This window comes from Rana temporaria, chromosome 1, assembly GCF_905171775.1.
Source record: "Rana temporaria chromosome 1, aRanTem1.1, whole genome shotgun sequence".
Taxonomy (NCBI): domain Eukaryota; kingdom Metazoa; phylum Chordata; class Amphibia; order Anura; family Ranidae; genus Rana; species Rana temporaria.
Genome location: NC_053489.1, coordinates 327,256,031 through 327,278,897, shown reverse-complemented (window position 1 = coordinate 327,278,897; position 22,867 = coordinate 327,256,031). Strand labels below are relative to the sequence as shown.

Genomic DNA, 22,867 nt, shown 5'->3' with positions numbered 1-22,867 from the left:
AGGAGCAGATCATGGTTCTTCAGACTGTTGAGGACCAGGGAGTGAGTGAAATAAAGAATTTGTTTGAATATGGGTTTGCAGAAGGTGAGGTTGGATACACTGTGGGCAAGCTGCACAGCTTGCCCACAAATGTTGCAGTTTGCCCTGTTTTATATGTGCAAATTGCCATGTTTTACATGTTCTGTTTTGTATTTGCAGGTTTACCTTTTTTATATGCTGCACATGGGTTGGCCTGGTTTTAAATATGCAGGTTGTCTTGATTTATATGTGCAGATTGCCCTGTCTTCTATCTGAAGACTGGCCTGTTTTATATCTGCAGGTTGCCCTGTTTTATATGTGTAGATTGCTGTGCTTTATATGCACAGGTTGCCCTGTTTTATATCTGCAGGTTTCCCTAGTTTATATCCAAAGATTGCTGCATTTTACTGTATATCTGCAGGTTTCCCTGGATTACATATAAAGATTGCTGCATTTTATATCTGCAGGTTTCCCTGAATTACATATAAAGATTGCTTTATTTTATATCTGCATGTTACCTTGTTTAATATATGCAGTTTTCTCTGTTTTATATCTACAGATTGTTATGTCTTATTTCTGCAGGTTGCCCTAGGCTATTTATGCAGGTTGCATTTGTTTTTATATGCAGGTTGCCCTGTATGTGATTAGCATACATAAACCTTCACTGGAAACCACAGTCATTAACCCCCCTGACGGTAAACCCGAGCGTGACTCGGGGTTGGTTTTACATGTTAGGATCGGTAAACCCGAGTCACGCTCGGGCTGGACGGGCTTACCTTTCGCTGGATCCACAGGCTTGGTTTACTCACCTTGTCCCTGGATCCAGCGATGCCACCCGCTGTGTGAGCGAGCGGGACCTCCTCGCTCGATTCACAGTCCCCGTGTGACGCCGATCTCCGTTCCCTGCGACGTTACGACGCACGGGGACGGAGAACGGCGCCAAATTCAAAAAAGTAAACAAACACATTACATACAGTATACTGTAATCTTATAGATTACAGTACTGTATGTAAAAAATACACACCCCCCTTGTCCCTAGTGGTCTGCCCAGTGCCCTGCATGTACTTTTATATAATAAAAAAATGTCATTTCTGCCTAAAAACTGTAGATTGTCCAAAAGTGTCCCTTTATGTCAAAAATGGTTTTAGATCAGCTAGAAAACAGCGATAATAAATGAATTAATTAATAATAATAAATCACTTGCAGAAATGTGCGATAGCGATTTGCGGGGAAATTCGTCATAAAAAAAATAAAATAATGACAGCGACAATTCTGCAACTGCAAATTTCAGTGATTTTGAGTTGATTACATTATTGAATAATTTTTATTATAATTAAATTATTATTTGTTATAATTATTTATAATTATTTATTATATTATAATTTATAATTTTGTTTTAAAAAAAAAAATCATACCCGGGATGCCTACAAGACTCTTGCTTGGTCAGATTTAAGTGAGTTATTTCTAAAAATTACAGGCCTACAGTATAAAACGCCAATTTCCTTGCAAAATAAATGTACCGCTTTTGGTACGTAATTCCAGACAGAATCATACCGCCAGGGAGGTTAAGGAGACTGCAGTTTGGAGAACCATCTGACTTAAGTCACAGATTTGTGACCTGTCCACTCCATTGTACTGCTGCTGCCACATCTATACAAGTTATTAATGAGTAGTAGAGCACTGGCAGTGACATTAGACAGTGACAGTGTTGGTTTGTAGTAGCAGTCCACAGCATGTTCTTGCCATCTTTCTGGCTTGTGGCTGAATGGGTGGGTTACCTTGACTGCTGCTACTATGCTACTCATTCATCCAGCATCAGGTTGCAGCAGCACTAAAGAGCATTCTCCTGTGTTTTTTATGGACTCCAGCTGGAAGCATAAATTGCAGGACAGCTGAAGTAACAGTGAGGACCCCTGTTGATGGGCTTTTGTTTACTTCAAGCAGCTTTTGCATTCCCATACAAATGAATTAAATGCAAAACCCACTTGAAGTAGATCAATTGGAATGTAGTCAACTTAAGGTCAAATGTACCTTTTAACGAATTCTGAATATCTTTTGAAGCATCTCAAATTGATGTCAAACTGATTCCACTGACACAAGCCCAAAGCTCATAGACACAGACCCTAAGGTTACTGCAGGTGTTTAGCAACCTCATTCTTTCAGTCACAGGCAGAGAAAAAATGGGAGTAGGTCATATGTCCCAACCCACAGGCTGTAGTTTGAGGATGGCTGTCCCAAAGTGTACCAAAAAGTAAAAAAAAAAAATTTTGTAAAATTGTATAATATATATTAATACTGTTAAAGGTTACCTATAGCAAATCCATTCTCATAGTCATAGTTGTATTCAAGACACTGCCTTTGATACTGATCCTCAAGTCGACAATCAATATCATCAACATCATTGCAAAAGGAAGGGACCTGTAAATAAGGACACGATTTGTATACTTGAGTCAACAAAGGCAAATATATGTTGTTTAAATAAAATAAGTCACATATCTTGTATAAGGGAGAGCCATACAAACAGATGTATTGAAACTAAAGATAAATAAAAGTTATAAGACGGTATAAGTATGTGAATTGCAATGCTATACCCAACTTATGTGTAGGGCACACATTTTGGTTTATTATGCTGATAATCTGGTTGGGTTTAGGAAGAAAACAGCAGCCATAAATGATCCATATAGACATTTTGTTTTGGACTACCAAAACAGAACACAACGACATACTATAATCATAACAGATTTCTGATCTGATCTTACCCACCCTTCCCCTCCAAGGCTGCATACTTATCTAGTTCTGGTACCATGTAAAACGTTGTCCTGCCATAACGTTTATCTCTGTCCTTTCCTCTGATTCCCACTGCTTTTGTGTGCACAGTCTAATGATGTTCTCCCATGTCATAGGAAGTAGAAGGCCAGTTGGCAGGAACTTTACATCATGGTAAGATGTGGCTGAACAGGGTACCAGAACTAGGTAAGTATGCAGCTCATAAGGGGGAGGCTTGGGTAAGATCAGCACAGTGGGGTGGCAAAACCAGTTAGTAAACTATATCATTTTAATTGTACTTAAGTAACAACTAGGTATAAAACACATATAGTGCCACATTTATTCTACTTGTATTTCCCCATATCCTTGTCGTATACTGTAGTTACAGCTGATGTATATACTTCATAGTTAGACTGAATTAAATACACGTTTTTAATACTTAGGTATAGCAGGGAGAGAGAGAAAAAGACAAGTATTTCAAACATTAAGGTGCATTTTTCTAAATTCTTTATTCAGGGTTTTAAGAATAAAGATATAATGTAGTTTTACAGATGCAAGAAGAGTAATCAAAAATCAGGAGCAGATTAACCAGCTATTGCTCCTTATTAGTGAAACTGACCTTTTTGCCACTATAAACTTCATGCTCCGTTGATTTGTTTCTTGACAAATGGCTAAAATGAAATTGTGCCTGAAATGTGATCACTATGTTATTATCTAAATGTATCCTATTATAGCTGAAGTGATCACTGGATTCTAATTTTCTTTATTTGAGGCTAGCCCACAGGCATATTCAAAAGGCATAGGCCCCGTACACACGACCAGTTTCCTCGGCAGAATTCAGCTTCCGACCGAGTTTCTGGCTGAATTCTGCCGAGGAAACTGGTCGTGTGTACACTTTCGGCCGAGGAAGCCGACGAGGAGCTCGGCGAGGAAATAGAGAACATGTTCTCTATTTCCTCGTTGTTCTATGGGAGCTCTCGGCCCGCCGAGCTCCTCGGCGGCTTCAGTGCTGAACTGGCCGAGGAACTCGATGTGTTTGGCACGTCGAGTTCCTCGGCCGTGTGTACGAGGCTTCAGAGATCTTGAGAAAAATGTAAACTTAGGTTCCTTTGTTTTTGTCTTTATGAAGGCAATTTCAGCCCTGGAAGTGTATGTTTTTCTAATACAACTGGGGGGAAAATCCTCTTTATATAATTTTCTTAAGCCTGTTTAAGGCAAATAATACATGTAAATAGAGAAGCCGAGGGAGTGAGAAATCATAGTTTTCCTGTGCAGGTTATAATGTGAGCGTCTTTGAGGGATTTCACCATGAGCAATCATGGTCGAGGGCTTGGACATTGCAGCAGGCTTAGTAGCAGCAACTTCTACAATTATACCCTACATTAGTTATGCACTGCAAGTTTTGCCACAATGCAAATGAACTGAGTCTTACTATCAACAATTGCCTAATGCTGAATATAACACAGCCACAATAGAATTGCATGAGTTGAGGTTTATGTTTGCTGCCCTAAAATTCAATGATAAAATGTCCAGATGTCAGTCATCTCTGCGTATATAAAAAATCTGAGGCCCCGTACACACGTCCGAGGAACTTGACGTGCCAAACACATCGAGTTCCTTGTCGAGTTCTGTGTTGAAGCCGCCGAGGATCTCGGCGGGCCAACTTTCCTCATTGAACAACGAGGAAATACATGTTCTCTATTTGGCCCTTCCTCGTCGGCTTCCTCGCTGAAAAGTGTACACACGACCGAGTTTCTCGGCAGAATCCAGCTCCGATCGAGATTCTGGCTGAATTCTGCCGAGAAACTCGGTCATGTGTACGGGGCCTGACAGTGTATCACAGCATTACTGCTGGCCACAGAATGATAGATTAAGTAAGCGATGGCCAGCCAATCCTTGGTGAAAAAATATTACATGATACAAAGCTCCATATCTTCTGCTTCCAGCTTCCATCATTTATGGAAAGGGGGAAAAAAACTCAAGTAAGCATTTAGAATTCTTGATTTTATTGTGTTTATCTGCTTTTTTTTTTATTTGATGAGATTATTTTTTTTTAAGTATTTTTTAAGCAAGAGATTTTTTTTTACGTTTTGGATAGAGTGGAAAGGGGCTGTATGTCCTATTGGGTTTTTATTGTTATACAGTCTCCATTAGAGAGATTTCCCTGCACTTCCTGTCCTGTCAACGTTTATCAGGCAAAAAGTAGGGGATTTTCTCCAACAGTAATACAGACAAAAATAAAACACCTTTCTTTTGTAAAAGAGTAAAAAGTAGAACACCTGTCAGATTATTTTTTTTTGATTATGTCCCCATATTTTTCCTCACTAATGCCTTGTACACACAATCGGTTTTCCCAGCGGTAAAAAGTTTGCTGGGAAAACTGAGGGGGAAAACCTGCTCGGTAGTTTTTCCCCCTACACACGGCCGGTTTTCCTGACAGGAAAACTGCCATGAGAGCTTTGGTCGGGAAATCTGGTCGTGTGTATGCTCAACCGCAGTGTTTCCCATAGGGAAACTGCCGGCTTAAAAACCACCGGGAATCCCGGCGGGAAAAAAGAAAACATATTCTCATTTTTCCCGCCGGGATTCCAGGCGGTTTTCCTGTCGGGAAAACTGCGATGGAGCATACACAGGGCCGGTTTTCCCGGCCAGAAGCTGTCATGGCAGTTTTCCAGACGGGAAAACTGGTCATGTGTACGAGGCTTAAAACATCAGCAGGTGAAGAACTGATGGACAAAATGTCTAACATAGCCCCATAAAAATAAAAACCTGACGGGGGTTCCTTGTTCTATTCCTGTTCTATCCAAAACAAAAAAAATCTATACATACACTTTAACAGTAGTATTCAATGTTTTTAGAATGTATATACATAATAGTGCTCATCGTATTTAAAGCACATACACACAGGAACCTTTAGCGGCATGCTGGTCAGTTACATCTTGTTTTTCACTAATGGTGTGCACATACAAATCCATAAATTAGGATCTATGGGCCAGATTCAAGTAGAATCGCGGCGGCGTAACTTATCCTAGATAAGTTATACCACCGCAATTTTTCATCGCAAGTGCCTGATTCACCAAGCACTTGCGATGAAAACTACGCCCGCGGCCATACACTTGCTGACTAAAGTTAAGGCACCAAAAAAAAAGTGTAACTTTGCGACGGGAAACTTGACTAGCGGCAACGTAGCGAACGCAAAAAACCGTTGTGGATCCGCCGTAACTGCTAATTTGCATACCCGACGCTGGTTTACGACGCGAACTCCCCCCAGCGGCGGCCGCGGTACTGCATCCTAAGATCCAACAGTGTAAAACAATTACACCTGTCGGATCTTCTGGCTATCTATGCGTAACTGATTCTATGAATCAGTCGCATAGATAGAAACAGAGATACAACGGCGTATCAGGAGAAATGCCGTCGTATCTCATTTGTGAATCTGGCCCTATATTATTATTTTACAAGATTTACATAGCTCCAGCAGTTTGCACAGTGCTATACAAAATGGAGGGAGACAGTACAATTACAATACAATTCAGTACAAATGGAAATGGAGGGTTCTGCTCATTAGGGCTGACAATCTAAAAGGATTATAGACAACTGCATATGTTGTAAGAGTACACTGTTAATGAAGAGTGCTAATGGCACCTTTCTGACCTTGCCAATAATAAACAAAATTGTGTAACTTATGTATTACCAACATACCATTTTACCTAGTGATGTCTGAAAGGCATCTGCAAAGTTCTTCAGTAGGCTGGAGTCATCACACCGTGTGGCCTTATACAGCATTTCAAAGGATTTAAATCCATGATTAGCAAACCGCTTCACTGAAATTATAACCATAGCAACATAAGGAAATGGGAGTAATAGTAACATTCAGTAATAGATAAGATAGTTAAAGTAAGAGAGTACAAAAGTAAGGGTTATTCATATTTTGAGGCAAGAGGAGGGTGTCTTCTTGGGTGGTTCTTAATTGTACAGAAACATTTTGTAACCAGACCTCTTGGCCCCCTGGTCTACCTACTATTGCGTACACTGGAAAACAAGATGACAGTAGAGTGCCTGCATATGCCCAAAAATTTGAATTTGCGATAACCTGTTAGATTCTTGCCACCATTTTTTCAGCACTGAGTTTAAAATAAAGGGTATAATCTGACCTTTTTATTGCCTTTTCCAGTTTTATTTGTGTAATTAAGCTTACTATGCAGCCAACAGGATTTATATTATTCAGGTTTTAAGCTCAGCCTTAAGGCCCCAAAAAGCTAAATATTATTTTCTTAGTTATGAACAGGTGTTATCACTTAGTAAAAATCATTAAGATGTGACCCTTTTGTGGGAGACCCAAGAACTGGACTTAGTAAGCACCTCAGTTTCCTATAAGTCATATGGTAATCTTGCAATCTCTGTACACTATAATATTATAATAGTATACTTCTTTAATGCTGTTGAATTAAATATCCTATTAGGTTGGGACTTGGTTCACTCTCATTGGATAGGCACATATAGCAAAAATCATCAGTTGTAAGTTCCACTTAATTAGGTGAACACCTCTTTCCTTATCCTAACTAGCATTGCTATAAATTTGTGCAATAAACCTCTTTTTCTATACACTTTGGGGTTGAGTTACTAAAACTGGAGACGGGCAAAATCTGGCGCAGCTGTGCATGGTGGCCAATCAGCTTCTAACTTCAGCTTGTTGAATTAAGCTTTGACAAAAAACCTGGAAGCTGATTGTTTTCTATGCAGAGCTGCACTAGATTTTGCACTCTCCAGTTTTAGTAAATCAACCCCTTTCTATCAGCTATGTACAAAGTTAAATTGCTCAGGGTAGGGAAGGAGAAATTGACAGGAAATATGTTCTATGAAAGGAGTCATCCCTAGCAGTCCTTTCGAGAGAACACTCCAATTTCATTACTGACAGCTAATCAGTGAGCTACCCCCAAGCAGCATGGACATCTAAAAGGATGTTGGAGGATGCAAATAACCTAGTATCTACAGATAACATTATAAGGAACAAAAGGACATTTCAACTGGCAGGACCTTGATGCGCCAAGCACATTTCTAATGGGAGGAAAACATGAGAGTCTCTATATGTGTCGGGAAGTTTAATTTGCTTGACAGTATTAAGGAGCCAATGTATTTTAAAATTGCCTTAATGCTTTAGAACATTTTGTTACATCTTTCTTTTTTAAAACACATAAAGATTATACAACATTACAGTTACCTTAAGGGAAATCAATGTTCAACACTTACCAGAACAATCTGGCCAGTCTGCTGATTGAGGTGGCATCCACAGACCATCTTTAAAAGTGCAGTAGAAATTCTGGATTGCACCTTCTGCAACTTCATATCCCTCCTTACAATTTATTGTGCAATTAACGCCATCTGTATCCTTGGAACAGACAAATTCTCCATTCTGAGGAGTGGTGGGAATCTCACAAGGTGAACCTGTAAGTTGACACCCAAACAAATATATTTATTGAAAGAAGACAATATTATTAGTGGACTCAAACAATTACTGTAAGGGCTCGAGTAGCTAGGCACGTGCAGCAAGTACCTTACTCACATACATTTACTATGCATTTCAGATGCTTCTGGGATCTTCTGCTTCTGCCCTCCTTGGAAAGTCTTAGAAAAGCCCAAAACCCATTATTTAAATGCTTGTTGGGTTTTAAGTGATTGTAAACTGATTGTAAACTATTTTTTTTTTAAATAACAAACATGTCATACTTACTTGCTCTGTGGAAGGGTTTTGCACAGAGCAGGCCCGATCCTTCTTTTCTGGGGTGTCCAGGCTTCTCCTCTTCATCGGGTGCCCCCACGGAGAGAAGCTCCTGTGTCACTGGAATTGATTGACAGCAGTAGGAGCCATTGGCTCTTGTTGCTATCAATCTATCCAATCTATCCAATGAGGACCCGAGACAGTGGCTGGAGCTGCTGGGCTTGTGCTCGTCGCTGCAACGACCAGGTTCAGGTAAGAAAAAGGGGGGCTTTGCGGAGCAGCTGCAGTGCAGAAGGTTTTTCACCATAAAGTATAGAATGCATTAAGGTCAAAACCTTAAAGGTTTACAAACTCCTTTAAACTATCTTGTGCTTTCTTATACTTCTTGGGGACTCCAGAGTTTAGATCTCTGTGGATGAGTTTCTAGCTCTCTGCCTCTGTCAATGTGATTATGAGGAAGACTGAGATGAGAATACTGAGAATACTGAAAGAGAAGTCTAAAACTCCTGCTTTATGGAAAGGCATAGGACTGTAGGGTGGGTATGAATAGAACCAACACAAGCCTCATATTTTATTGTGGTCAGGTAACCATTAAAGTCTGTAAATACCTATTATTTTGTTGGCACCACAATGTATTAAAGTGGTTGTAAACCTCAGTCATGAAATCTAAGCAATGCACATATATCTGTAGTGTTTAGTGTTTACTTATCTCTCTCAAAAACGCTAAGTGTCATTTCTCTCTGGTGCCTCGTTCCTCCATTATCAGCATGAGTCACTTTTAAAAGGTTTTTCAGACACATGAGATACAATTTGTGTCAGGGAGGGAGCTTAGCATGCAGCTTATCTATTCACAACACAGTTTTTCTGTGTGAAGGGATATGTGTTTGTTTCCTCCAATCAGCTCTCACACACTGTAACTGCAGCCTCTCTGTCCCCTCCTCTGTGATACTAACAGACGAAGACAGATTATAACATGATTCTTCCCTTTTGAGGGGTTGTAGGGAAGAGAAGACTGCAGATAAACAAGTAAACAAGTAAAACCTATGTAGCAGGATATGTTTCTTCACTGTGTATTATATGAGGATGTTCACTTCAGTCGGTATATGAGAAATTTTACAACCATTTTAATCTTTCTGTGCATTGAATATTCCCACTAAAAGATTTATAACGGCATATTGATAATTTGACATTGTGGAATAGCATGTATACAAGACAATATCCAGAATAAATTTAAGGGTACACTCTACCTTTAATGACAATATGAATTTGACAAGTTCTGCTGTTGCCAGATGGATCGGTTGCAACATACTCAACAATCGTTTCGCCTTGGGGGAAAATATCTCCAGGTGAGTGTGTTTTTGTAATAGTTAAAGGAGAACCTAAAACACATTAAATAAATGCATTAAATAAATGTATCATATTAGGGTGGAATTATATTATATGATTTAAAGAGGCTATTCAGTTTGCATGTGTTGCGCTATATAAGTTTCTCACTCACTCACTCACTCACTCAAGGTAAAGAATATAAAATACATCAGTTTTTCATACTATTTGTAGTTTGTTTTCTGCAAACACCCACAACATCACTTACATAAAATACACACATTAATTTAATTAACCAGATTAATTCAGATTATTAGAAAACAGGGTGTTTTTGAATTTCATTGCTTTTAAAATTTCAAAAGTGGCTGAATGTCAACAAATAATAAGAGGGCTGTGTGTGACCCAAAAATGATCAGTGTTACATGTTTGCTCTATCAGAATAAGCTTTGTGATGCTAACATTTGCAGAAATAAGGGGCAAGAATAAACCTTTTTTGGCGCTCACCTGAGTTGTCAGAGAACTGTGGCTCCTCCCATGTTGCACGATGCTTGTTGTCAGTAGCTTGAATTGCTGGAGGTGACCTGCATCTGTCAATAACAGGAGGGTCTACATCTAAAAAGACAAACAATACAAAACAGTTATTATTCAAACCAACCATGTACAACAGTGAGCACATAAGGGTTGATTTACTAAGACTTGAGAGTGAAAAATCTGGTGCAACTCTGCATATAAACTAATCAGCTTCCAGGCTTTATTGTAAAAGCTTAACTGAACAAGCTGAAGTTAGAAGCTGATTGGCTACCATGCACAGTTGCACCAGATTTTGCACTCTTCGGTTTTAGTAAATCAACATCATAATATACATTTATGATGTGCCATAGTGTGCAAATACAGAATCACATAAAATCTGTTATTTTGGTGTCTACATTGAACAGTTTAAATTAAGAAATTGTACTGTTGTTGCTACAGGAAACTAGGCTCTCAAAATCGAAAAAGGAAAAACATAACAAAAAGAGTAGAGCATTTCTATGTCGTCAATTATGTACACTTTTCTCAGCCAATGAGGTGAGGCTGGGTTTACTTTGAATACCAAATCACGTTCAAACACAAATCCTGTTTTATATTTTATGTTCATTGGACATGACTCAGTGTGAACTTACCATCCTTACCATTTGAGCATCCCTTAAAATATACTTACTTAGGTGGATGCAGCATAGTTCCGATGCTGCATCTGTCTTTCGCCATCTCTACACTGAGAACCGAGTCACCGAGCATCACAGATGGCTCGGTTTTCACCGATCCCTGAGCCAAGAGCTGCTGACTGTCAATCAGCAGCTCTCCTGCTCTGCTCCTCCACGCTCACTGGAGCTGTGGAGGGGCAGGGAGCTGGCATCTCAGCGGCTCGCTGAGAGGCTGAGACAGCCATCAGTCCAAGTAAATGGTGGCCAAAGTCGAGATGACACAGTGACTGGACTGATCTGTGTGACGTTAGCAGAAAGCGGACTTCAGGCGAAATTGCACTCCTGTGACCCATAGGAGAAGCCCAGCCACACACACTCAGTCTGGACTTCATTAACCATATGAACTAAGCTAAGGGCACATTCACCTTGGTAAGTGAACATCTGTTGATCCAATGGTAAATCAGCCATAAAGTATGCCAAGGGCATTTTGATCTGGCCAAGATGAAGTAGTAGGTATTACTACATGCACAGGGTGGATTTTATCATAGAAAGAATCAATGAAGGTGTAAGCTGTAGCCAGATTGAAATCTGCCCATCTAAGAATTATGACAGAAGTTTGTAGTTGTGAACAGTGAAAGGTGAATGGGTGGGGCATGGAGAGAGGCAGATAAAGTGCAAGGACAGAATGTTTAAAGGGTCACTAAAGGATTTTTTTTTTTAGCTAAATAGCTTCCTTTACCTTACTGCAGTCCTGGTTTCATGTCCTCATTGTTCGTTTTTGCTTTGATGTTGCTGTAATTCCTCTCTGTTCTGGACACTTCCTGGTTGTCTGTTTTCTAATCACCACAGTACTGGGAGATTTCTGACTGTGGTGACTAATCAAGTAGGTGTGATTACTGTGTGTCAGCACCAATCCAGTTTCGTTTTACAAACCTGATCTGCCCTTTATTGGCTTTCTGGCTCTGTACATCAGAGAACCAAGAAACAACAGCAAAAACGAAACTAAACTGCAGGCACATTATATGATTGTTTTTTATCTATTTTTAAAAGGAATCAGTTAACTATTATGTCTCTATACCCTGTAAACAGTCATTTCAGCTAAAAAATGTTTTTCCTTTAGTGACCCTTTAAATGTATCCACTAAGTTTATTTCCTCAATGGGAATGTCAAAATGGTGACATCTATATTACAGCATCCCTACAGAAAAGAACATGTGAGATCTAAAACTTTAAAGGGGTGTTCCGTCCAACAAAAAAAATATTAAAAGTCAGCAGCTACAAATACTGCAGCTGCTGACTTTTAATAATCGGACACTTGCCTGTCCCAGGGTCCAGCGATGCAGGGGAACAAAGCCCCACTCGTCTCCCCCTCCTCTTCGCGGCGCCGGCATTGTCACTGTTGGAGCCCGGCTGTGGCTTCACAGCTGGGCACGCACTGCGCATGCGCGAGCCGAGCTGCGCACCGTGATTGGCGGAGCAATCATCTGGGACCTGTGACGTGTCCCAGATGATTGCAGAGAGGGAGGGGGAGGAGTGACTTACTTCCGGCCCCCGAGATGACTTAGGGAGGAAGTGGGAGCTGGAACCCTCTAAAAATAGGGTTTCCGCTCTCCCCCAAAAGAATTACATGCCAAATGTGGCATGTTAGGGGGTCACCTTTCTTTAAAGTGGAAGTTCCATTTTTGGGTGGAACTCCACTTTAAATTTAAAAAAATATGCATATAGTGTGTATATATATATATATATATATATATATATATATATATATATATATATATATATATATATATATAAACATATACTGTATATACTGGAGAATAGGCCCACATAATGCTGGAAACTTACCTATTACCTTGATGTTAAATGTGCAGCTACCTTGATTGCCAGAACTGTCAGTTGCTGTATATGTCACAGAGACATTACCAATCGGAAGCATGTGAGGTGGTAGAAAGGCTGGGCTAACCTCAATTGTCACCTACAGACATATGGAACATACAAAATGTGAGAAACAAAAAAGTATGCCCTTCTCTACTTAACATACCCTGTCTAACAGCATATTCAATATTTTCTTCTATTGACCCGGCTACTACTAAAGAGGTTACCCAACTTTTCTCAGATGCCCACCTAACAAATTATCCCCTGGATTCTGTTTTCCTGTCTACTGCCACTACTACTTAAAAAGCCTTCACTTGACCCCTTAAACTTGAAAATCTAAGACCAATTTCCTTGCTCCCATTGATTACTCTTCCTATTCATTTTTGCGTTCCCTTGGGTATTACCTACAACTCTGTCTTCCTCTCTCCACTCCACTTTCTGTAGGGGCCCCCCAAGGCTCTGTTCTTGGACCCCTTCTCTTCTCTATTTACACCTCCTTTCTTAGTCAGGGCTTCCAATAACATCTATAGGCTGATGACACCCAAATCTATCTCTCTACTCCTCACCTCACTCCTTGAGTCTCCTCTCACATTATTAACGTAGTAGTTGGCATATCAGCATGGATGTCACACTGCTTCCTAAAACTATGAACAATGGGGGGAACTAATTGGAGCCATTGGTCCAAGGAAAGAGGGACTTGAATTTTGATCAAACCCTGCTGCTGTTGTGGAAGTAAAAGTGACCTGCAAATGTATTGGGGAAGTGAAGCTGCGGCCAGTGGGAATTCTTTAAGGCTTATTATAAGCCTCTTAGAGGTGAGAGGCAGGTGCTACTGGTTACTTGGAGTGGAGCACATTTTTTGGATTTGTCTTTGAGCACTGCACTTTGAGAATAATCCTGTGGACATTCTATTACCTTTGGGCTGCATGTCTTGGATTTTTTCCCTGGATTGATATTTTTGCACATTAATATTTCACAATTGCATGAAGACTTTTTTCAATTTTTTTTTATATTATGTTTGGACTTCAGTGATATTGAGTATCGCATCTATTATTGGATGCACTTTATATACTTATTTCTGATGCACTTTATCAGCACTTATCACTTGTATGCACTTTAATTAATTATTTATTGCTGCACATTATTTACATGGATAATTTGTGTGATCGATTTATTGCATAATTTGCATTGATGCTATCACTGGTTTATTTATTGGTTAGTAATCATTTATATATTATCAGTGAGCACATTGCACTTTATAGTATTGATTGATAGGTTATACATTTATCTAATATTGGTAAGCGCCCCAACACCCCCCATTCCTCACTTCCTAAAACTAAATCTTTCTAAACTACTGGTCCCTTCCCTCATGCCAGGGTACTAGGTGTAATCATAGACTCCAACCTTTTCTTCCCGCCCAAAATCCAACCAATGCAATTCTAAATCCAACTGCTGTCATAATCTTGTAGACTTCACCTCCATAACATCTCAAAAATTCTTCCCTTTTTAACAAATGAAACCACCAAACTACTCATTCACTCCCTTGTTATCTCTTGCCTTAAGTATGGCAACTCCCTTCTCATAGGCGTATGTCAACATAGGCTATACCCTCTTAAATCTATCATGAATGCTGCTCCCAGATTCATCTACCTTACCAACCGTTGTTTAGTGTGTGCCACCCCTCTCTGCCAATCCCTCCCCTGGCTTTGGATTGTTTGCGCCAAATAACTTCAAAATACTAACAGCAACATACAAAGCTATTCACAATTCTGTCCCGAGCTACATCACCAATCCTGTTTCCAAATGTCACCCAAACCACCCTCTCCACTCCACCTAAGACCTTCTCCTTTGGAACATTCTACCTCAATCTGTATGGCTATCTCCCACTCCCGTCACCTTTAGGCAATCTTTAAAAACAAATCTCTCAAGTAGGCCTATCGTGCCTTGAACTAAAAACTGAACTTTTAACTCTTCCATCAGTTATTATTTTTTGTACCACTAGTCCCCCCCTATTCTATTGTATGCTCCTTTGAGCAGAGCCCTCATAATCCTCTTGTATTTTATTTTATTGTAAAGCGCTGTACAAACTGTGTATATCCTGTATAACATTAATAATAACAATTCAACAAAGGCATGTATACACATCAGAAAAGTGTAAACCTGGCCTAAAATGTGTACACAGGGAATCATAATAAAAGTCCAAACCCTCCCATATCTTTTTTTTATGTAACCCTTTTCTGTAGTCATTGTTGCATGCTTGCACCAAGGGTATTTAAGCATAACTCCAGACGATTGTATTTAATTTTTTTGTTTTTGATAGATGAGGGAAGACTTAATATATCTATTAGGTTTTAAATTATAACTGTGACCCGAATGAGAAAGTTTGAACTTCTTGTTTCCACAACCCATGTTTATGATCTGGGGGAGTGACAGTGTTCATGAAGGCATATACCAGCAATTCAGAGATTTTCATAGATTATAACCCTTCGCCTGCTTCACTAACAATGTGATTATTTTTTCGTCTGTGCCCCATTTCAAGAAATTCCTCATCACTTTCTGTTCTGCCAAAAAATGATCATAAATCTCCTCATTAAGACAACCTTAAAAACCAGAACAGAGGATCCAATCACTGGCTGAAATCAGGCATTAATATAATGTGATAATCTCTTATACTGAATCTAAAATATATATGGTTTATTTATGCCTGAGAATTTTTTTATTAATCCTTTAATTTTTCATTTCATTTACATATTTTTCCAGTGAGTCATAATAAACAGTGCCCAATAGATCTGACATCTACACTCATCTTAGAAAAAAAACAACAGGAAAGTAGAAAAAAAAAAGAATCTATAGAATTATAGTGCCATAAGAATTATAGTATTATAGTATACAACCACTAGATAAGTGCATGTAAAAATTTAAAACTGAAGAAATTATTAAGGATACAGTATACCTATACAATATTGAAGACTTTCTTTTTTGGTATTAATTCATTCTGTCATATATACTGTAGAATCTCTGCTATAATGTATTCTATTAAATCATTTAGTATGAAATGAGGGTGAAAGACTTTTCTAATGTATAGATATCAGACAGCGGGCTGCTGTGAGCATATGATTAATAGATTTTTGTACAGAAGGGCACAGAGTCTTTAAAGGTTAAAGATAATAAAAAGTGAAAAGGATTTAAAGGGGTCATTGGGATAAATTACTTCTGTTCATGTTAATTATATCCCATACTTGGATGTACTTTGTTTTTCTTTTAGGCTGGGACTAAAGGGTGAAAGACAAAGTTAGGATGCCTGTTACTGAGTAACAGCTTTGCTTTCGTTTTTTTTGAGTATACAGAAAGGTTAAACCTGGTCATACACTGATCAAAATGTGTCCGTCTCAGAAGGGATTGGATGAATTTTGATTAGTGTGTGACATTTGGAGCAATATTTCACCAGACAAAAGATATGGCTAGCTTTTCAACAGCAACACAAACAGAAATAAAAAATACTTTTAGTTAGTAGAGCTGGGAAAAGCTAAAGCTTCCGTCAGATTCATATTGCCCTTGTTCCTGTTGTAAATTTTGCTCTCACTTCTTGCCTGGAGAAACCATTGACAACTGGACAGGAAGTAAAGATAAATGTCTCCAACGGAGCCCTTGGTAGCACTGCAAACCCAACAGAAGTTCTAATCCTTCCCAACTATTATCAAAACTAGTAAAAATTAAGAAAAAAATTAAGTTATATTATTTCTTAAACAACAGAAATATATAGGGGGTTTGAAATCTTTTGCAGTCACCTCTTCTCCAGAATTATCTCTTGCTTGTGGAATTTCCCAATTGACTTGGGCTACATTCTGATGCTGAATATTTTCAATATGAATATTGCTTGGACATGTGATTTCGGGAGGTTCAAAATCTGTAAAATAGAAAGGAAGTGGATGAACAGAATAGAGTAACGTAGAATGAGAAAAGGAAAGAAAATGATAGTATGTTAAAGTAGATCGAACAAGATGGTTAATATAACATTACATTTTAAATGAAAATGTATATATATATATATATATATATATATATATATATATATATATATATATATACACACACACTTTTTTTATTTTGTTTTACTACATAAATAACATTTGTAAACTGCTGACAGCAAAAAAATATCAAGTGGTCCATTCCGTTTAGTCATTAATATTTTCAAAGTAAATAATATGGATTAGCAAGGACTAGCATTCACTTGACTACCTGCATAACTACAAAGGACAATATTTTGTTTGCAGTGATTAATTGGTCTCTTATGGGCATGAAGATGCTGACTAAGAAATTTTTTCTTATCCCAGTTGTAATTTGTGGTTACATAGTGTGTACATATGTACTGGATATATTCAGAATGATAATGAGCTAAATGCATGCATAATACATCTATATCAATCCTTTACATCAGTTTAGATGACTGAATCTCACCTTTGCATATGCCAACTTGGACATCTTCACTCCATTTACCATTGGAAAGACATTTAATCTCTTCCCTGACTCCAGATAATACAAAGCCTTTTTGACATCTCAGATAACAGACTGATGCATATGATGCAAGTGCTTTGCCACAGGTTGTTGGTAATATAAGGATATTTTTAGGCTTTTTAAAAACAGGGCAGTGAATCTCTGAACAAAAAAAGTAGTTTAATTAGATGAAAACAAAATAATTTTATTCCATTTTAAATATGCCATAACTCCTTGACTGTTAAGGCTAAATGGTACTATTTCGATTATTTAAAAATGCCTTACTAACCTAAGCAAAAGTGATTGCATTTTTTATGTACATTGCAACAATATAATAAAAATCTTGTAATGAATAATCGTGTTAATTTAAAGTTAATTTAAATCTAAACCGCCTACAATACTCAAGGACAATGCGGTTCTTATACAAGAAACCCCAACACAGACTGACTGGCTTTCCATGGTGTCGCTGACACAACATAGCAAGACACTTCATCTCTCAGGACAGGTCCATAGACCACCCACGACATTTGAGGATATGTGTAGTCTCTCTCAGACCCCCAAACACTCTCTCTCTCTCTCTCTCTGATATATCAAGACATACAGTCCCATACCTACAGCTCACTTCCTAACTTCACGCAGAAGTGGTCCAGACATATAGGTGTGGAGATATGTCCGGAGCAATGGTACACCTCATTCACACTCACACACAAACTGTTATCTTGGTGGTACAGGGATCCAGTCACGGTGAATGGGATGTATCCCAATACTCCAGATGCTTGCTGGCGATGTCACAGAGGAAAAGGCTCTTATATTCACGTGTGGTGGGAGTGTGACCGATTTCACCCATTCTGGGACAAGGTTTTTGGTGTATATATAATGATTTATACAATGTCTCTCTGGTGCCCTCTCCTTTAGTGGCTCTTTTATCCATATTACCAGGCCCAATTAAATCTCTCAACAAAAGCCTCCTCAGATTTTTTTTATCCGCAGCCTGCCACTTCATATCGCAACACTGGAAAACAGAAACTACCCCCCCCCCATTAGTGGATGGATAGACGTCCTCAATGACACTCGGCTCAAGGATAAGATGCAGTCAAAGATAGGGGATAAGTGGGACAGCCAAAAACAGTTATGGTACCTATGGCTTCACCACTCTTCCTTGGACCTCCTCCTCAATAGAATTTCCACTTGAGGAATAGTCCATTGAATTAAAGAGGTTTTTAGACCTATATTGCTGAGTTCCCCCCACCCGCCCCCTCCCCGGTTCTTCCCTCTTTTTCTAGTCCCCGCTCCCATACCCCCTCTCATCCGACAGTCAGCTTAAATGTTATTTGTTGTGGGCAGGGTCCTAAGGAAATTAGGTGCTGTGTTGTAGGTTATTGTGCTGCTAAGACCTGTTTAAAGCATTTATGCATATTTGTTTTAAAATGTTTTGTATGATGGGTGGTATGTGAGAACCGCTTTCCCCGCTCCCCCCCCTATTTTTATTTTTGTATCTCCCCCCCCCCCCCCCTACTCATGTTATTGTTTCCTTTTAAAACTAATAAAAACTAATAAAACGGGTGCGCGGTTTGCATCAGATTTATATAGGCCTATATAAATGTCGTGTCAACATTGGTAGAAGGCAGAAGAAGAGAAGAGAAGAAGAAGACGTCATAGAAGAGCCGGGCTGGCCACCGCTAGTAATTGAGCTAACACACGAAGATACACCAGCCCTAAAGGAGAAGGCATCGGAGAGCGAGCGGGAGAAGAACCGGGGAGCGGAGAAGATAGAGGACCCCCCGGAGAGCGGAGAAGACCCCCGGAGAGCAGAGAAGACCCCCGGAGAGCGGAGAAGACCCCCCCGGAGAGCGGAGAAGACCCCCCCGGAGAGCGGAGAAGACCCCCCGGAGAGCGGAAGAGAACCAGGCGGCGGTGAAGAAGAAGCCCCCCCCGGAGAGCGGAAGAGAACCAGACGGCGGTAAAGAAAAAGCCCCCCTGCTAAAAGATCTAAAGAAGACAGGGGGGGCCCCCGGAGCAGACTAATAAATTATTTTAAAAACCCTGTGTTGTGTGTTTATTTACTTTTACACTTTGCCTCCAGGTGAATGGTTAGGGGTACGATGTACCCCATATTCATTCACTTAGGGTGGGGGGGCTGTATCTGGGGGCCCCCTTATTTGAGGGGGCTCCCAGATTCCGATAAGCCCCCTGCCCGCAGACCCTGACAACCAATGGCCAGGGTTGTCGGGAAGAGGCCCTGTCCTTATAAACATGGGGACAGGGTGCTCAGGGTGTTGAGGGCATGCGGCCTGGTACGGCTCAGGAGGGGGGGCGCTCGCTCGTCCCCACTCCTTTCCTGGCCGGCCAGATAGCGTGCTTTGGATACGGGTCTGGTATTGATTGTGGGGGACCCCCACGTCGGTTTTTCGGCGTAGGGGGGGTCTCCTTACAACCCATACCAGACCTAAGGGCCTGGTATGCTCCTGGAGGGGGAACCCATGTCGGTTTTTTATTTAAAATTTGGCAAGGAGTTCTCCCTCTCAGGATGCATACCAAATGCCGCAGCTAGAATTGGCGAAAAACCAAGTCGGATCTCCCGTCGCTTCTATGACGCGCTCGCTGGAATGTGCTTTGTCTATTCCAGCGAGTGCGAGATGTCGGCACCCTGTCACCGAGAATCAGCGCGATGCTGTCGTGCTGGAAACACATTCTCGGCAACATGTACTGTATGCATCCACGGACAGCACAAGTTTCTGAGCTAAGAGCACACTCACTGCAGAAGGGGAAAAGGAGTTAAGGTGAGGACAGCACAGTGGTGCAGTGAGTAGCACTTTCGCCTAGCAGCAAAAGGTTCGCTGGTTCGAATCCCAACCACGACACCATCTGCCTGGAGTTTGCATGTTCTCCCTGTGTCTGCGTGGGTTTCCTCCGGGTACTCCGGTTTCCTCCCACACTCCAAAGACATGCTGGTAGGTAAATTGGATCTTGTCCAAATTGGCCCAGTATATATGTATATATGTGTGTATGACTGTGTGTCCCTAGCGTGTCATGATCCTACGGGGTAAAAAAGACTGCACCAGCCAAGCAGATACTGGCTGGAAAAAGCGCCCAGATGCGATTCAGTTCGCATGCGTTGCGCTATACAAGTCATTCATTCATTCAGCCTACCTTCATTTTAAATACAGTTTTTCTTTGCCCATGATTTTTTAATGCTCAGTGAACATTTACTTTTCTAATGTGTTAACACCATGACAGTATACCTGTGCAGCGCGGTTCCCTCGCATCCCATTGTGCGTTTCCTTGACAAACCAGTTTAGAAGTCCCTTCAAGCTTATATCCATCCTTACACGTTACAGAGCACACAGACCCATAGGATGTATCACTGGATGTACAGTTTGTTCTGCCATTTTCAATCTGCCGTAATGTTGGACATGTACGAACTGTAAAAAATCAAAATACATTATATATTCCCACTCTCTTTTAGATCTGTTGTTATTCATGTGCTATTAGCAGCCCGCTTGTGCTTTGAACATGGAAATCAAATTACTTCCTCAAAATCTCAGAAGTTATAGTCATGGTCTAGCAAAACTATACTTATGAGCCCTACTGGTTATTAACTACCTTATTCATGCAAAATTTTAGCAGACTTGGTGATTTGGACAGATAAATAATTAAAGAAATATAACCGTTGAAATTAATATACCACTGTACAGCCGCGTACACACGATCAGTTTGTCCGCTGAAAACAGACCGATGGACTGTTTTCATCGGACAAACCAATCGTGTGTGGGCCCCATCGGTTTTATTTCCATCGGCGTAAACAAAAAGAACATGCTTTTAAATTTTTCTTATGGATAAAAAATCGATAAAAAAAATCTGATCGTCTAAATCCACGCATGCTCAGAATCAAGTCGATGCATGCTTGGAAGCATTGAACTTCATTTTTTTCAGCTCGTCGTAGTGTTGTACGTCACCGCGTTTTGACACAATTGGATTTTTGACTGATGATGTGTAGGCAAGACTGATGAAAGTCAACTTCATCGGATATCCGACGAAAAAATACATCGGGTTAGATTCCATCAGATATCCGATCGTGTGTACAGGGCTTAATTATTGTCTTTATGCATACCATATCCATGCACTGTTTAAAATGCATTGTTATCTTGACTTGTGCACCTACCCTGTTTGTATATCCTTTAGGCCTCATGCACACTGGAGGTTATAATCATGTAACAAAAACCCCAGTAGCTTTGCAGTGAGTTTTCAATGTTTGTGCAATAAAAAAAATTTTTTTTTTGCATTTTTAAGCATTTATTAGAGTTTTTAAGCATTTTTTTTTCAATTGGATCAAAAACATAAAGAAAAACACAGTGAGTCGCGTTTTTGAGCGTATATCTGCATTTTTAGCCATTTTTTTTTTACGTTAGAGCGTTTTTCCAGTTGAAAAACTCCTCTGAGAACCCACTAGTTATGTGTTTTTTTTTTTTTAGGCCAAAAATGCACCAGCCAAAAACAGTTGATAGAAGAAAAGAAGGCTGGATGGCTGCACTCCTGTGCAATTTCTTTATTCAAGTACTATGAGTATGCACCCGACCTTAGTGTGAAACATGTAAGCGGATACCTGTAGTTCACCTTTGTATCCATCACTTGAATAAAGAAATTGCACAGGAGTGTAGTCGTTCAGACTTTTTTTCTTCTAAATATCTGTTTGCATACAGGGATCACACCCTCCATGTGGAATATAGGCTTTTTGGAGCAGCAAGGTAAGAGAAACTGCCTTAGATCGATGTACATATATGTCAAAAACAGTTTATAACAGCCTATGTGTCCATGGACACATTGGATAAAATGCTGGAGAGTTTATTGACTGTAGAAAAAAACATCTGAAGCCAAAAACAGCTGCTGTAAAATCGTCCAGTGTGCATGAGGCCTTAAACTTTTCAATAAACATTATAGATAAAAAAATATCTAATTACATAAAAAAAATATCTGCAAGGCATTTAGTAAATGTACTACAAAGAAACAGGGGAGAGGTCCCCCCACCCCCCTTCCTCGAATGTGTGGATGGGGAAACAGGTCAGTTTTTTTGTTCATCCCTCCTTGCTGAACAATAATCTGACCCATGTATGGCCAACTTAAAAGTCACAATGCCTCCCAATTTATATAGAAGGTGATCTCACGCAATAATCATTAATCATTAAAAACAGTAATACAAATACCCAAAAGATAAACGTGCTAAAAACCACCATTTTGGGTATCTTTATTACTGGTTTTGATGATTAATGATTATTGCACGAGATAACCTTCTATATATGTTTCTTATTTGTGTATTGTAAACACTAATAGGTTTTGCTGCACATTTTTTACTACAGTTAATCACTCTGACACTTATTGACATTTACCACTCACAGTAGCGCAAAGGCACTTTTCACAATGCCTCCCAATTAACATTTCCTCTTTTATTTCTGAATTACATTCTTTTCACTAAAGTTGTTGCTGGTGATGCCACA

General features: G+C 39.7%; 1 protein-coding gene across 2 annotated transcripts in view; it reads right to left on the bottom strand.

Annotated features, from left to right (window-relative positions):
* SVEP1 (sushi, von Willebrand factor type A, EGF and pentraxin domain containing 1) overlaps positions 1-22,867 on the bottom strand; it is a 503,752-nt gene that overhangs the window by 233,507 nt on the left and 247,378 nt on the right. For both annotated transcript variants that reach the window (XM_040360718.1, XM_040360710.1), the window contains exons 6-14: positions 20,618-20,797; positions 17,340-17,537; positions 16,670-16,788; positions 12,852-12,981; positions 10,331-10,438; positions 9,751-9,882; positions 8,035-8,229; positions 6,487-6,608; positions 2,328-2,436 (exon numbers count right to left, since the gene is read on the bottom strand). In XM_040360718.1, coding sequence (XP_040216652.1) covers positions 2,328-2,436; positions 6,487-6,608; positions 8,035-8,229; positions 9,751-9,882; positions 10,331-10,438; positions 12,852-12,981; positions 16,670-16,788; positions 17,340-17,537; positions 20,618-20,797 — 1,293 coding nt within the window. The remainder of the gene's footprint in view (positions 1-2,327; positions 2,437-6,486; positions 6,609-8,034; positions 8,230-9,750; positions 9,883-10,330; positions 10,439-12,851; positions 12,982-16,669; positions 16,789-17,339; positions 17,538-20,617; positions 20,798-22,867) is intronic.